Genomic DNA, 16,007 nt, shown 5'->3' on the forward strand with positions numbered 1-16,007 from the left:
ATCCAATATAATTAGGAAGGTACTAATCAAAGTTAGTGATATCCTCTTCTGAGGATACTGTACTGAGGACTAAATTCAGGGTCTTGAATTGGTAAGCAGGCACTCTCCCATTAGCCCATACTTCCAGCCCTGTTTTTTGAGAACTTTTCTGCCCCAGACCTCAAATGGTGATTCTCCTGCTCTCAGATCTCAGGTACCAAGGATTACAAGTGTGAGCCACCAGGTTCTTATGCACATTTAAAGGTAAGAACACTCAGATGTCTTTTTGCTTTGTTTGTTGATTGGTCTATTCATTGATTTGTTTTGAGACAAGGTATTGTTATGTAGCCTAGGCCGGCCTAGGACTTGAGAACTTCCTGCCTCATCACCCTGAGTGCTAGGATTACAGGTGTGCACCACCGCATCTGGTTTCAACACATTTCAAACCTACTTGTCTTCTATCATCATGCTCAAAATCCTATCTCAGTTTCTTTTGATTTATGGCGCCTGAAGAAAAGAATCTTAGGAAGGTTATTTAATAATGTAGTTGTGAAGAGTCTACTTGCATCATTTTTTTTTTTTTTTTGTCAGTCATGGGGCTTAAACTCTGGGCCTAGGCGCTGTTCCCTGAGCTCTTCAGCTGAAGGTTTGCACTCTACCAATTGAGCCATAGTGCCACTTCTGGTTTTCTGGTGGTTAACTGGAGATGAGTCTCTCAGACTTTCCTGCCCGGGCTGACTTTGAAGCATGATTCTCAGATCTCAGCCTCTTGAATAGCTAGGATTGAATAGCTAGGTGGCATGAGCCACCGCCGCCCAGCTTTATTTTTTTTTAAATTTTGGTAATAGTGGGGCTTAAACTCAGGACTTCGCACTTGCAGGAACTCTATCATTTCAATCGTGTCCCCCATGGGGCTGGGAAGGTGGCTCAGTGGTAGAGCGCTTGCCTTGCATGCCTGAGGCCCTAGGTTCAATTCCTCAGCACCACATAAGCAAAAAGAAAAAAGCCGGAAGTGGTGCTGTGGCTCAAGTGGTAGGGCATTAGCCTTGAGCAGAAGAGCTGAGGGACAGTGCTCAGGCCCAGAGTTCAGGCTCCACAACTGGACCCAAAAAAAACAAACAAAAAAAAAAAAAAAAAAAAACCATGTCCCCCAGCCTGGACTCATTATTTTTTATCACCATTTTTGTTATTTGTATTTTGTTCTTTTTTTTTTTTTTTTTGGATCCAGTCGTGGGGCCTGAACTCTGGGCCTGGGCGCTGTCCCTCATTTCTTCAGCTCAAGCCTAGTGCTCTACCACTTGTGCCACAGTGCCACTTCCGGCTTTTTTCTTTTTGCTTATGTGGTGCTGAGGAATCCAACCCAGGGCCTCATGCATGCAAGGCAAGCACTCTACCACTGAGCCACCTTCCCAGCCCTTGTATTTTGTTCTTGACAGAAACAAAAAAACACATCTTAGCAAATGTCACTTTTATTCCAAGTTGTCTGTTTTAAATAGTAAAGTTAAAGTGTTCTGATAAAAACTACAAAACACACTAGAACTCCACAGAGCCACTATAAAGGACAAATATTCACCAGAGTCCTCTGTCACTGGGTTTTAAGGATCATAGTTTGAGTACCATCATAAATAGCAACGGGAATACTCTTATGCCTCATTTTCAATAGAGACATAATAGCTGGCTGGCTGAAGACAACACTAGAAAAAGTTAAAATCTGGGGATCACGGTTCAAAGCCAGCCAATGCAGGAAAGTCAGTGATACTCGTATCTCCAATTAACCACCAGAAAACCAGAAGTGGTGCTGTGGCTCAAAGTGGTAGAGCACTAACTAGCCTTGAGCTAAAGAGTTCAGGGATAGAGCCCAGGCCAAACAACAACAAAAGAATTAAGTTAGAATCATTTACACAAGTTACCAATATGGGCAGATAGGAGAGTGAAAGGAGAAAATTTTGAAAGGTTAATTGAAAGGTTCTCTGTGAGCCTATTCATCCATTTGCCTGTTTTATTTAGTGTCTAAAACTAAGTGGTACATGGGGCTGGGAAGCTGGCTCAGTGGTAGCGCTTGCCTCGCATGTATGAGACCCTGGGTTCAATTCCTCAGCATCACATAAACAGAAAAAGCCAGAAGTGGTGCTGTGGCTCAAGTGGTAGTGTACTAGCTTTAAGCTGAAGAGCTGAGGGACAAAGCCCAGGCCCAGAATTCAAGCCCCATGACCAACCATAAAAAATAAATAAATAAATAAATATTTGTTGACTCAACAAGTAAATAGTCTTTGTACAGTTATAATTCTCCAACACATGTGACAGAGTAAAGAAACAGACTAGCGATCTCATCATATTCTGTGTCTTCCCTAAGTTAACCACTGGCAGTGCTGAACTGGCCTTAAGAGATTTGCTTACCTCAAATCCCAGATGAGAAACCAGAGTGGTTTCATTACAGGAAAACTGAGCTCCAACACTCGCAATGGATATAAACAAAATTCCTCTTTTCAGAAACTCTAAGGACCTGAGTTCCATAGCCTTGTATTACTGCCCTCCTATGGGAACCAGCTAAACAGGCCAGTAGGGAAGCAGTGAAATTATGAACTGCCTTAAAATAGAGTAGTAGTTTTTCCTAGTTAAATGATTCCCTTCCACACAGGGGAAAACATTAAAGTAAGATTTCACAATTTATATTAACACAATTAAAAAGCATTTGCCTTAAATTTACTGCCAACAGGAAGGATATTTAAAAAAACAATTACTCACACCAATCTCTATAAGATCTTGTATCATATATTTATTCCAAAAAAATCGATCATCAACCTATTAAAGGAAAGAAAAAAAAGTTCAGAAACACATTATTGTTGAGTTTTCTAATAAAATACAAAATGGCCCCTCAGCTGTTCCACAGGACACTGCTTGAGCTATGGGTGGTACCTTCTGCCACAGAGACCGGCTGTCCTTCTCCCCAGAGCTCTGCCTCTGCACCGAATTGGTCAGATCATAGGTCAAACTGTAGTAAAAGGATTCTGAGTCCATGAACATCTTCAGCAACTCTTCAAGTAATCTTCTTTCCAACTTCTCCTTCTCTTTACTTTCTTTAACCTATAGAAAATAAATTTCCCATTACTGCAGGAACTAAATGTAATATATTTGGATGATCCAAAACTTTCGAGTAAGAATAATCCCAAAGATCTGAGGAAAAAAAGAGTTCAATATAACAAATGGATTGAAAATAAATTTACTACCAACCAAAGTACCTTCTGACTTAAGACTAATCAAGAATGAATGCAAAACACGTATCAATTCAACTCTTACTTTCTTTTTATTAGGAGCAGACACATTGGATTTAATATTTGTAAAGGTCTTCAGTAGAAACTTGGAGTCATCAGGAGATGGTATAATCTTCTCTGGTTTGTTAATTCCAAAATGATGCTTCTTACAGAGCTACATAATTCAGAGAGAAAAAGATAATTCATTATTAAGTTCTGCTTGCTAGATGTTCAAGGCTAAGAGTACAAGTGAATGCTTTACTCACATATTTGGATTAAAGTACTTCAAGAATTAGTGATAGTGGATAAAGAATACAGCTGTGTTTTCAATGATTAGAAGTCACTTAAACATGCAACACAGGCCAGAGGTATGGCTCAAATGGTAGAGTCTGCCTGGTAATTGCAAGACCCAGAAATCTAACCCTAGTACCACATTAAAAAAAGAAAAACAGGCTGGGCTCTGGTAGCTCATGCCTGTACTCCTAGCTACTCAGGAGGCTGAGATCTGAGGATCGAGGTTCAAAGCCAGCCTGGGCAGGAAACTCTGAGACTCTTATCTCCAATAAACCACTAGAAAACCAGAAGTGGCACTGTGGCTCAAGCGGTAGAGTGCTTGCCTTGAGCCAAAGAGCACAGGAACAGCGCCCAATCCCAGAGTTCAAGCGCCACAAGAAAAGAAAGAAAGAGAGAGAGAGAGAGAGAGAAAAGAAAGAGAGAGAGAGAGAGAGAGAAAGAAAGAAAGAAAGAAAGAAAGAAAGAAAGAAAGAAAGAAAGAAAGAAAGAAAGAAAGAAAGAAAAAGAAAGAGAGACAGAAAAACAGAAAGACAACACAAAAAAATTTCAAGGAAGGATATACTTAGGATTTAAACGCAGAAAGTTCAAGTTAGAACTATGATTTTAAATTACTTCTATGTGAGGAATTAAATGTTCTAGTTAATATTATTTGTTTTGGCCGGGCGCCGGTGGCTCACGCCTGTGATCCTAGCTACTCAGGAGGCTGAGATCTGAGAATGGCGGTTCAAAGCCAGCCCAGGCAGGGAAAGTCCATGAGACTCCTATCTCCAATAAACCACTAGAAAACCGGAAGTGGCACTGTAGCTCAAGTGGTAGAGCGTTCACCTTGAGCTGAAGAGCTGAGGGACAGCACCCAGGCCTAGAGTTCAAGCCCCATGACTGACAAAAAAAAAAAATATATATATATATATATATATATAATTTGTTTTGAAACTGGCATCTAAAAATAAATACACTGCAAAATAAACATTTTTGATGTCTCAGGACTGTTACTTTACATACATCTGTGCTAAATATTTATTCATTCTAAATAACCAGACATTCTGGTTGAAAGGATCTGCTGCGTCTGTCCTACTAGGAACCTTAAAAGTGTGACACTTCAACTGATAACTTTCCTTCTATTCTTATATGCACTAATGAAATCAGAAGAATAATATACATTTGTGCCCAGAAATTAGTTAAATGAAAGCTGGGTCCCACTAATGAAGGTAATGAAGGAGAGAGGACTCATAGCTATGTAGAGAAAAGAGAATAAGAGAGAAAGTTCCAATCCAGTTAGAGACAGGGTTTTATATGCAATTTCAACATATGAAGCAAATGTTTTGAAAAGTGCCTAAGAATTCTATTAATAACATGCAACCTGATTCCACTCTTTCAACATAGTCATTTTATTTCTAATACTAAGTGGGAACTCCCATTAAGAGATGCTTTACTGGTCTGAGCATGATAGGATTATGTGCCTGTAATCCTAGCACTTTGAGATGCTAAGGCAGGAGGATTGAGAGTTCAAAGACACGGCCCAAAAGCTGGCCTGAGCAAAAACTAAGACTCTAACTGAAAAATAACTAAAGCAAATAGGGCTAATAAGGGTGTAGCTCAAGATAAGTGATAAGGCATTTACCTAGAAAGCATGAAGGCCTGAGTTCAAACCCCAATGTAGAAAAAAAAAATTAAGGCAAAACTCATCTTTCTATCTTAACCAGAAATCTTTCTATCTCTTAAAACAGAAATGGAAAATTACTATCAATAGAAGTGAATTATTTTAATCTTCTATATAGTTACTTTTTCTTTTTCTTTTTTTTTTCGATCATGGGGTCTGAACTCTGGGCCTGGGCGATGTCCCTCAGCTCTTCAACTCAAGGCTAGCACTCTATCACTTAAGCCACAACACCACTTGCGGGTTTTTCTACTGATGTGGTGCTGAGGAATCGAACCCAGGGCCTCATGCATGCAAGGCAAGCACTCTACCACTAAGCCACCTTTCCAGCCCTATATAATTACTTTTAAGGGAAAAAAGTATAGCCTAGTCTCTCAGTCCTGCTCCAAGGGAAAAAAATACAAAAATCAGGAATAGACAAAATCATTTCTTAGAATCCCTTGCAATCCTAAGACTCTGGGTTTAGACATAGCACTGGGAATTTGGACCCACAGCACAGACAGCTTCCCTTCCCAAAGGCACAGGCAATTCTGCATATTACATGATCATCACACCTTGATGCACACATAGGCAGGTATTCCTACAGTTTTCCTATTGCTATTGCAAGTTACTCTTCACAACACAGATTAAAGGTGGCTGCTTGTTGCTTAAGAAAAGGCAAATACAGGGCTGGGAAGGTGGCTCAGTGGTAGAGCGCTTGCCTTGCATGCCTGAGGCCCTGGGTTGGATTCCTCAGCACCACATAAGCAAAAAGGAAAAAGCCAGAAGTGGTGCTGTGGCTCAAGTGATAGAGCGCTAGCCTTGAGCTGAAGAGCTGAGGGACAGTGTCCAGGCCCAGAGTTCAGGCCCCACAACCAGACCCCCCCCCAAAAAAAAAGCCAGAAGTGGCGCTGTGGTTCAAGTGCTAGAGCACTAGCCTTGAGCTGACGAGCTGAGGGACAGCGCCCAGGCCCAGAGTTCAGGCCCCATGACCGGACCAAAAAAAAAAAAGGAAAAGGCAAATACATTCTCTCACTTTCTAAGTTGTTATCTATACCCACCTAGAGATAAAACTTTAAACAGATATGAGGTGGGAAACTAATACGGAAAACTAATATGTAGCTATCTCTTAAGGCAATGAGATACAGCAAACAAGATATACAGAAAGAGGACAGAAGCCTATAAAACTTTAAAAAGTATTTTTTAAAGAAACATCTATGCTTCCATTTATCTGAACCCTACAGACTGATACTCTTATATAGATGAATTTTTAAATGGCACACTATCTTGAAAAACAGTCCCAGCAGTTCCTCTAAAAGTTAAACCCAGAATTACCAAATGTCCCAACAGTTCTATCCCAAATTAAAGATTCAAGAAAAATAAACCTCCATCAAAAATGTGTATGCAAAATTTGGCACTATTCATAATAGCTAAAAAATGGAAAAAACTCAAATCTCCAACAAGTGATGATGAGTTTTAAAAATATATGATGCAATCACATAAGGAAATGTTTTTTTAGTAATAAAAAGGAATAAAGCACCAGTATATGTTACAATAAGCATGAACCTTGCAACCACTATGCTAACTAAAAGAAGTCAATCACAAAAGCTACCTAAGGTCTAATTCCACTCATATGAGCTGTCCAGAGTAGATGACATACACAGAAATAGATCAAGATCTCCCACATTTTAGGGGAAATGAGTAATGATTGGCAATTTACTTGGCAGGACTCTTTCTGGAAGTGAAAAATCACTGAATTGTATACTTCAAATGAGTGAGCTATATGAATTTTGGCATGTGAAGTATTTTTTGTTTGTTTTTGGGGGGACTGGGGGGTTTTTTTGTTTGTTTTTGTTGGTCATGGGCTTGAACTCTGCGCCTGGTCCCTGTCCCTGAGCTCTTCAGCTCAAGGCTAGGGCTCTACCACTTGATCCACAGTTTCACTTCTAGCTTTTTTTTTGGGGGGGGGTCCGGTTGTAGGGTCTGAATGCTGTCTCTCAGCTCTTCAGCTCAAGGCTAGCGGTCTACCACTTGAGCCATAGCACCACTTCTGGCTTTTTTCTTTTTGCACATGTGGTGCTGAGGAATCGAACCCAGGGCCTCATGCATGCAAGGCAAGCACTCTACCACTGAGCCACCTTCCCAGCCCCACTTCTAGCTTTTTTTGTAGTTTAACAGAGTTAAGAGTCTCATGGACTTTCCTGCCAGGTCTGGCTTTGATCTGTGATCCTCAGATCTCAGCCTCCTGAGTAGCTAGGATTACAGGCACGAGCTACCGGCACCCAACTTATTTTTTTAGTGGCAAGCAAACAAGCCATATACCTCAGGCAAAATGTCAACTGAGGTAGAAAAATAAAAGCTAATACTAGAAACTTGAAATAAAATTGCTTCTGCTCCAATTACAGAAGGCAAACCAGACATTAGCATAGTGTGACCTGAAGATACTTCAGAAAAGAATAAAGGCAGAAGACTAGGCATCCCAGTTAGAAAGACCCGCCATACAATAAAGGCACAGAACTAACTTCAAGAAGTCTTTTGCTGTGCATAAGACATGTATGTTCAAAAATAATGTCAAGGAAATACATAAAACTACAAATCATTAATAATATTCTGAAACATTTGAAAAATAACAATCCTTAAGAACAAATGCTAACAACCCAACGGAGCACCTTGTCTGTGGTAGGCAAACCACTCAACCTACACCCTTGCCCATAGTAGGCAAATGCCCCACAACCAAGATACCTCCCCAGCTTTCCCTAGAGAAAGGAGTGTGTGTGTGTGTGTGTGCGCGCGCGTGCGCATACGCGCACGCACATGCATGCATGTGTGCATGTTCACACACACCAGTCCTAAGGCTTGAACTTGGAACTTGGGCACTATCCCTAAGCTTTTTTGGCTCAAGGTTAGTGCTCGACCACTTGAGCCACAGGGCCACTTTTGGATTTTTTGTGCTTAATTGGAGAAAAGTTTCATAAATTTTCCTGCCTGGGCTGGCTTTGAACCACAATCCTCAGATCACAACCTCCTAAGTTCGTAGGAGTCACAGGCATCCAGCTCTCTCTAGAGTGGTTTTTAACCAGGATTATTTCTGAGTAGTAGAACAGTTTTCTTCTCCTTTATATCCAGGAAAACATAAATGATTAAGTTCGATTAAGTTCTAAAAGGTCTTTTAAATAGAGTAATATGGAAATTGAAATGAAGATACCAAAGATCTAAATTAACATGTCAGAAAATTAGCAAGAAGTCTATGAATTTCAACATTTTGCCCATTATGCTGTTCATTGTTGTAAAGCTCCTCCACATAAAACAGTATTAAAAGGAGAGAAGAAAAGGCACAAGCACAAATTTCTGAAACTACCTCTAGAGAAGGTATATCCAACTAGTCCCTAAGACAGACAAAACACTTCCTGCATAGTTATTTTTACCTCTAGTTGGTAAGGGTCATATCATATATTCCACCATTATCCTTGGTGATCTGATGGGGCACCAGTGGCTCACGCTTGTAATCCTAATTACTCAGGAAGCTGAGATCTGAGGATCACAAGTCAAAGCCAGCCTGGGCAGGAAAGTCCATGAGACTCTTAGCTCTATTAAACTACAAAAAAAGCTAGAAGTGAAGCTATGGCTCAAATGGTAAAGCCCTAGCCTTGAACAAAAAAGCTCAGGGGCAGTGCCCAGAGTTCAAGCCCTAGAACCAGCAAAATAAAGAAGGAAATAGAGGTTAAAAAAAAAAAAGAGGGGCTGGGAAGGTGGCTCAGCGGTAGAGCCCTGGGTTCAATTCCTCAGCACCACATAAGCAAAAAGAAAAAAGTCGGAAGTGGCGCTGTGGCTCAAGTAGTAGAGCGCTAGCCTTGAGCTGAAGAGCTGAGGGACAGCAGCCAGGCCCAGAGTTCAGGCCCCATGACCAGACCCAAAAAAAAAAAAAAAAGATACAGTAAAAGTTAACTCTCCGCTTCCTGATTCTGCTTCCCCTTCAGATTGGGAGTTTTCAAATTCTATATTGTTTCTATGTGTGTTTGATATGCTAGATTACACAGGTTTTGAAACAAGGATTCTATGACTAAAATGAGGTTTCAAAACCCAGAACACATTACTTTAAAGATATTATCCAGGGGCTGGGAAGGTGGCTCAGTGGTAGAGTGCTTGCCTTGCATGCCTGAGGCCCTGGGTTCAATTCCTCAGCACCACATAAGCAGAAAAGCAGGAAGTGGCGCTGTGGCTCCAGTGGTAGGGCGCTAGCCTTGAGCTGAAGAGCTGAGGGACAGCACCCAGGCCCAGAGTTCAGGCCCCACGACTGACAAAAATAAAATAAAGTAAAATAAAGATATTATCCAAGCCTATAATCCTAGTTACCCAGGGGGCTGAGATCTGAATCAATTCAAAGTCAGTCTGGGCAGGAAAGTCCATGAAACTCTTAACTCCAATTAACCACCAGAAAACTGGAAATGGCACTGTGGCTCAAAGTGGTAACATGCTATCCTTGAGCATAAAAGCTCAGAGATAGCACCCAGGCCCTGAGTTCAAGGGCCTATGACAAAAAATATATATGTATATATTACCCAGCTCTGAAAAATGTGTATTCCTAATCTATTTAAGCTAAATCTTCTCATTTGCTATGACATTTTACCAAGGTTCCATAAAATTTCTCTTGATCTTGCCTTACCTCTAGTTCAAGATCCTGAGGTTCCATTTCAGAAAGCGACAGCACAGCAATTTTGGTAACTTTACAGACTTCATGGTCTCCTGGGAGTTTGCCCACCAGTGCTTTCTGCCGAATTAGAATAAGCCACCATGGAAGATCTGAAAGAGAAAAGAAATATTCACATCTGCTATTTATAGACTGCAATGGTTCTGGATGAATGAGGAAATAACCAACAAAACTAGAGTCTAAAATGTGACTTCTTAAAGTAAAATGCACAATAAAGATACAAAAATAGTCCTCAAATGTGGAAAGTAGCTCAACCTCACAAATAAAGAAATATAAGTTAGAACAATATTGTTACAGCAAAAAAAAATATTGTTACAGCATTCTCATCTATCAGATTGGCAACAATAAAAATTTATAACAGAACTAGAGGTGTAGCTCAACTTGAGCTGCAAGCACAAGGTCCGGAGTTCAATTTCTAATAACATACAACACACAGATATGCACACGTATTATGACAACACATGTGCTGGTAAGTCTATAAGAAACATGACCCGTTGCAACTATGAGAAGTACAAGTTGTCATGTCGAAAACGAACTTTACAACTTTGGGGGGTGGGAAGGGATGTGAAGGGTAAACAAAGGAGGAGGCTGCAATGCTTGATAAGAAATGTACTCATTATCTTGCCCATGTAATTGTAACCCCCTCTGCACAGTATGTTCACAAAAAATTAAAATTAAAATTAAAAAAAAAAAAGAAACATGTTCTCGGGGCTGGGAAGGTGGCTCAGTGGTAGAGCGCTTGCCTTGCATGCATGAGGCCCTGGGTCCGATTCCTCAGCACCACATAAGAAAAAAGCTGAAAGTGGTGCTGTGGCTCAAGTGTTAGAGCACTAGACTTGAGCTGAAGGGTTGAGGGACAGTGCCCAGGCCCAGAGTTCTAGGCCTCACGACCAGATCCAAAAAAAAAGAAATGTAGTCATTACCTTGCCCATGTAATTGTAACCCCTCTGTACAGTATTTTCACAATAAAAAAATTTAAAAAAAGAAACATGTTCTCTCATATAATAGTCCTGGTAAAAATACCAACACATATAACTCTTCTGGAAGAAAACTCAGCAGTACCTATAAATTCAACACATGCACTTACTTTTTAATCTAGCTGTTCTACTCTTGAGCATTTACCCTAAGCATAAGCCCCAACAACCAAAGCTTACATACTGAAGCCTATTCTTTGCATTAGTTTGTAATTGTTAAATATCGTATTGGAAACCACCTAAGTATGAACATAAGAAAGTGAAGAATAAACCATGGCATATACATACAATGTATACTATGCAGCTTTATAAAAAGAATTAGAGGAATGAGATGTTAGTGGTTCACACCTATAATCCTTGCTACTCAGAAGGCTGAGAGCTGAGGATCCCAGTTCTAAGCCAGCCCTGGCAAAAAAAATCCTAAGACTCTAACCTCTGACCACACAAAAATCAAAGCCGGAAGTGGGGGTGTGACTCAAGTGGTAAAGCCTTAAGCAAAAAAGCTCAGAGACAGTGCCCAGGCCCTGATTTCAAGCCCCAGAACCTGCGCGCGCGCACACACACACACACACACACACACACACAGAAAATTAGAAGTTTTCTATGACCTGATAAAGAATGATTCCTAATGATTACTAAGTGAAAAACCTACACACACACACACACACACACACACACACACAGAAAATTAGAAGTTTTCTATGACCTAATAAAGAATGATTCCTAATGATTACTAAGTGAAAAACCTGGTGTCATATATATATGCACATATATGTGTGTATGTATTTATATAACATAATATATAATATTATATATATGAGTGATACAGCTGTGCAGTCATGTGACACATGTGTCAGGCAATGACAGTGGTCTCATAAGATTATAATGGAGCTGGAAAAAATCTAATTGCCTAGTGATGTTGTAATGTCATAGCTCAACATATTATTCCACTTGAAGTGATGAATGATGTTGGTGTAAACAAACCTACTGTGCTACTGATAGCATAGAATATAATACAACCATATACTTTACCTAATAGTCTAATAATAATAAATAACTATGGTACTGGTTTTATGTAGATGGCATGTTATACTTATTATTTTACTGGATTGGGAGGCGGGGGTGGTGGCAATACTAGAGATTAAACTCAGGACTCACACATGATAGGCAAGCACTCATCCTCAGCCCCATCATTGGTTTAGTGTAAAACATACTCCATGTTACTCTGTTACGTCTCATCCTTACTGCTTCTCCTGACTGAATCAACAGGCCAGGCACCAGTATCATCTAGTACGTGTAACTACACACTATGATGTTTGCACACTGATTGTGCCACCTGGCAACATGGTTCTCAGAATAGTATCTTAGTTGAGCCCAGTGGTGTAATTCAAGCTGAGTACAGTGGTGTAACTAAAGCTGAGTGCAATAGTTTAACTCAAGCTGAGTCAGTAGTGAAATTCAAGCTAAATCCAGTGGTATAACTAAGCTGAATCCAGTGTTGTAACTCAGCTGAGTCCAGGGGTGTAACTCAGATGAGTCCAGTGTGTAACTCCAGCTAAATCCAGTGTTGAAACTCAGCTGAGCCCAGGGGTATAAATGCAAGCTCAGTCCAGGGAAGCTGATAGTGTAAGAATATCTAAGAACCAGAAGGCTGGTGTTTTTAAGTCCAAAGGCCTGGGAACCAAGAATTTCAATGTCCACAGACAGAAGGTAGACATCCAGACTCAGAGAAAATTTACCTTTCTTCTATGTTTTTACTCTATCCTAGTCCTCATTAGACTCGGTAATGACATTAGTGAAGTTAGATCCTAGTGTAGTAGTTCAAATGCTCTCTCTGTCTCTCTTTGTTTCTCTGTTTTCTCTGTTCCTCTCTGTTTCTCTGTCTCTCTCCTGTCTCTCTTTCCTCTCTCTCTCTCTCTCTCTCATACACACACACACTCTCTCTCTCTCTTTCTCTCTCTCTCTCTCTGTCTCACACACACACACACACAGAAATGTTGCATCCGCTATCTGGGCATCCCTTCTCAGGCAAGCTGACATATGAAATTAACTATCACATCTCCCTATAAATGACCTTATCACTAGGTAGTATTACATCTATATATTTCTAGATGTGCCTATCCATCCTATTGATATACAGAAGTTATATACATTTCCCAATAAAGCATGTTTAGCCATCATTTTATTAATGTTAATTCTATAAGGTATTTTTCAATTTTTTGAAGTTTAAACATTACAGATAACACTAAAATGCCCTTTGATCACTTTTAGTCTTACCTCATGGAAAATTCTTTCAATCTGCTCCACTAACCATTTTGTTAGTTCAAATAAGGAGAAAAGCAGAGATATCAAGTAAATGATTACATTCCATTCTTGGCATTAATCCTTTCAATTTTACTTGATGGCTTAAAAATTACTTGCAACTGTAAATTATTTTGCAGGCACTACTGCTTCAGCTCTTTCAGACCCTTTCCTAGTCTATAAATATAAACATTCACCTAATTTCCAAAGTTAAAAATGAAAAGAGGTGTGTTTGCTAATGATTCTGAGTCCTTAGCATAGCCCAACATTACAGGCTATATTCCTGGAATCAGTTACATCTTCTACATCCACTACTCCTAAAGTATAGAAACAGAAAGCACCCAGCTGCTTCATACTCACAGTGGTGTGATCAGGAACTAATAATATGACATGCCAATGAAGGCAGAGGTAGATACTAGCTACTCTTGAGTCTTTTTTTTCCTTTGGCGGGTTGTGGGGCTTGATCAGGGCCTAGATGCTCACTGTTCCTCAGCTCTTTTTGCTCAAGCTAGAGCTCTACCGCTTTGAGCCACAGCTCCACTTCTGGTTTTTGAGTGGTTCATTGGAGATAAGAGTCTCATGGGGACTTTTCTGCCATGGCCAGCCTTGAACCATGATTCTTATAACTCAGCACTCGAGTAAATCAGATTATAGGCATGAGCCACGGGCACCTGGCTTACTCTCAAGTAATGCTCAAATATAGTTAAATTCCTGAAGTACTTCTGAAGTTTATGCTTCAAAGAACCATGGAAGAGTCTCAACTATATCTCAGAGGATGGTGATATACTGGAAGAGAAGAAAAGAAGAGATTATGCTCTGATATTACATTCTGCTCACCTTTCCTTTGTTCTGTCAAGCTGTGAATAAGAACATTTAACATGTTTCTCTGTCATTTCGAATTGACATTAAAAGTAAAAAATGAAAGCCAAATGATTCATTGTTCTTTATATATTCTGAGGTGTGCTTAGGCGCATATAATTTTTTTTTCAGTGCTGGCAATCAAATTCAGTGCCTCGTGAATGCTAGGCAAGTGTTCTACCCCTGGTTAGATTCCCAAACCAAAATTTTAATTGTTCTATCTTTCTGGTAACTTGAATATTCTGTTATTTTTGAAATGTTTCTCTATGCTTCTTGCCTTAAACTCTGCTTTGCTATTAGCATAGCTACATTAGTTTTTATAGGATAGTGTTTAGTTTTTTTTCTATTCTTTTACTTTCAGCCTTTTTGGCGATATTACACACACGTACACACACCATATACAGCATTTGTCTTAAAATGTACACAGATTTTGTTTTCCAGTATGCAAATCTTTGATTTTTGTACATAGTTATCATTACTGACATATTTAGTAATCTATAATGTATCTATTTGTCTCACTCATTCCATGCATAATTTCTATTTTCTTAAATCCCTTTTGCATTTATGACCCCCAAAGGTAATTCAGAGATCATCAGAGATGGTGATCGGTTTTAAAAGGGGGAGACTATTGTCACCTTCAACAAGCCAGATGGCCTCTACCCAAAGCCATTAGGACAGGGCTACTCAGCAGAACCCTAAGGAGGCAGGCTTTCCTGGGTAGACTATGAAGTGCAGTAGGAGCCCCACTTCAGTAGATCTGACAGGTGGGATTTCTACCCTAATAGCTAAGGGGTCTAGAACACTAACCTATAAAGGATTATTCTCAAGCCCTAAGGAGCTTGGTAGTGGAACAGAATGTCTAGCTTATGTCTGTTCCATTACTGTATTCTGGGAGCACATATAACTTATTTGGCTTTACAGATTCACAGGTGCAGAGTAATTTGCCTTAGCATGAATGGTACTTTGACTGCTACTCATATCTGAATTTATATGATGTTTAGATGAGTTTTATGTTTTAAACTTTAAAGTTGATGCTGATGTTTGAACAAGACTTTGGTAGCTTCTAGAATGTAACGAATGTACTTTGCATGTGAGAAGAACATGAGTTTGAGGGGCTGAGGTGGAACACTATCAGCTGAATTGAGTGTCCCCACTCCTAAATTCATATGCTGAAAGGTCTTACTCCCAGTATGATAGTAATAGGAAGTAGGACCTTGGTAGGTGCTTAGGTTATCCATCCTCACATGAAGAATTGGTAAGCTTATAAAAGAGAAGGAGGAGAGCTCCCTTACCTCTTCTACACATGAGGACTTAAGACGTGAGAAGGGCGCCGGTGGCTCACGCCTGTAATCCTAGCTACTCAGGAGGCTGAGATCTGAGGATCCAGGTTCAAAGCCAGCCCGGGCAGGAAAGTCCATGAGACTCCTATCTCCAATAAACCACTAGAAAACCGGAAGTGGTGCTGTAGCTCGCCTTGAGCTGAGGGACAGCGCCCAAGCCCAGAATTCAAGCCCCATGACCAACCAAACAAAGAAAAGTCAAGATGTGAGAAGAGGTCATCTCTGAAGCAGAATAAGTCCCTTACTCTGACTTCCTAATCTTCAAAACATCAAGAAATAGCTGGGTGCCAGTGGCTCACACATATAATCCTAACTACTCAGGAGGCTGAGATTAAAGCCAGCCAAGGCAGGAAAGTCTGAGACTCTTATCTTCAATTAACCACCAGAAAAACCAGGAGTGTCACTGTGGCTCAAATGGTACAGCTCACCTTGAGCTGAAGAGCTGAGGGACAGCACCCAGGCCCAGAGTTCAAGCCCCATGGAAAAAAAAAAAAAAAAAAAAAGCTTCAAGAAGTGGGATGCTGGTGACTCATGCCTATAATTCTAGCTACTCAGGAGCCTGAGATCTGAGAATTGGATTCAAAGCTAACCTGAGCAGACAAATCCAAGGGACTCTTACTGCCAGTTAACTAACAAAAGGCCAAAAGTGGAGGTATAAACCAAGTG

At 40.2% G+C, this 16,007-nt stretch overlaps 1 protein-coding gene across 1 annotated transcript in view; it reads right to left on the reverse strand.

The window, feature by feature from the left end:
• LOC105989729 (phosphatidylinositide phosphatase SAC2-like) overlaps positions 1-16,007 on the reverse strand; it is a 61,186-nt gene that overhangs the window by 8,142 nt on the left and 37,037 nt on the right. Inside the window, exons 3-6 of the mRNA XM_013021902.1 lie at positions 9,824-9,960; positions 3,277-3,405; positions 2,896-3,063; positions 2,725-2,781 (exon numbers count right to left, since the gene is read on the reverse strand). Coding sequence (XP_012877356.1) covers positions 2,725-2,781; positions 2,896-3,063; positions 3,277-3,405; positions 9,824-9,960 — 491 coding nt within the window. The remainder of the gene's footprint in view (positions 1-2,724; positions 2,782-2,895; positions 3,064-3,276; positions 3,406-9,823; positions 9,961-16,007) is intronic.

The sequence above is a fragment of the Dipodomys ordii genome, unplaced genomic scaffold, assembly GCF_000151885.1.
Source record: "Dipodomys ordii isolate 6190 unplaced genomic scaffold, Dord_2.0 Scaffold58, whole genome shotgun sequence".
Taxonomy (NCBI): domain Eukaryota; kingdom Metazoa; phylum Chordata; class Mammalia; order Rodentia; family Heteromyidae; genus Dipodomys; species Dipodomys ordii.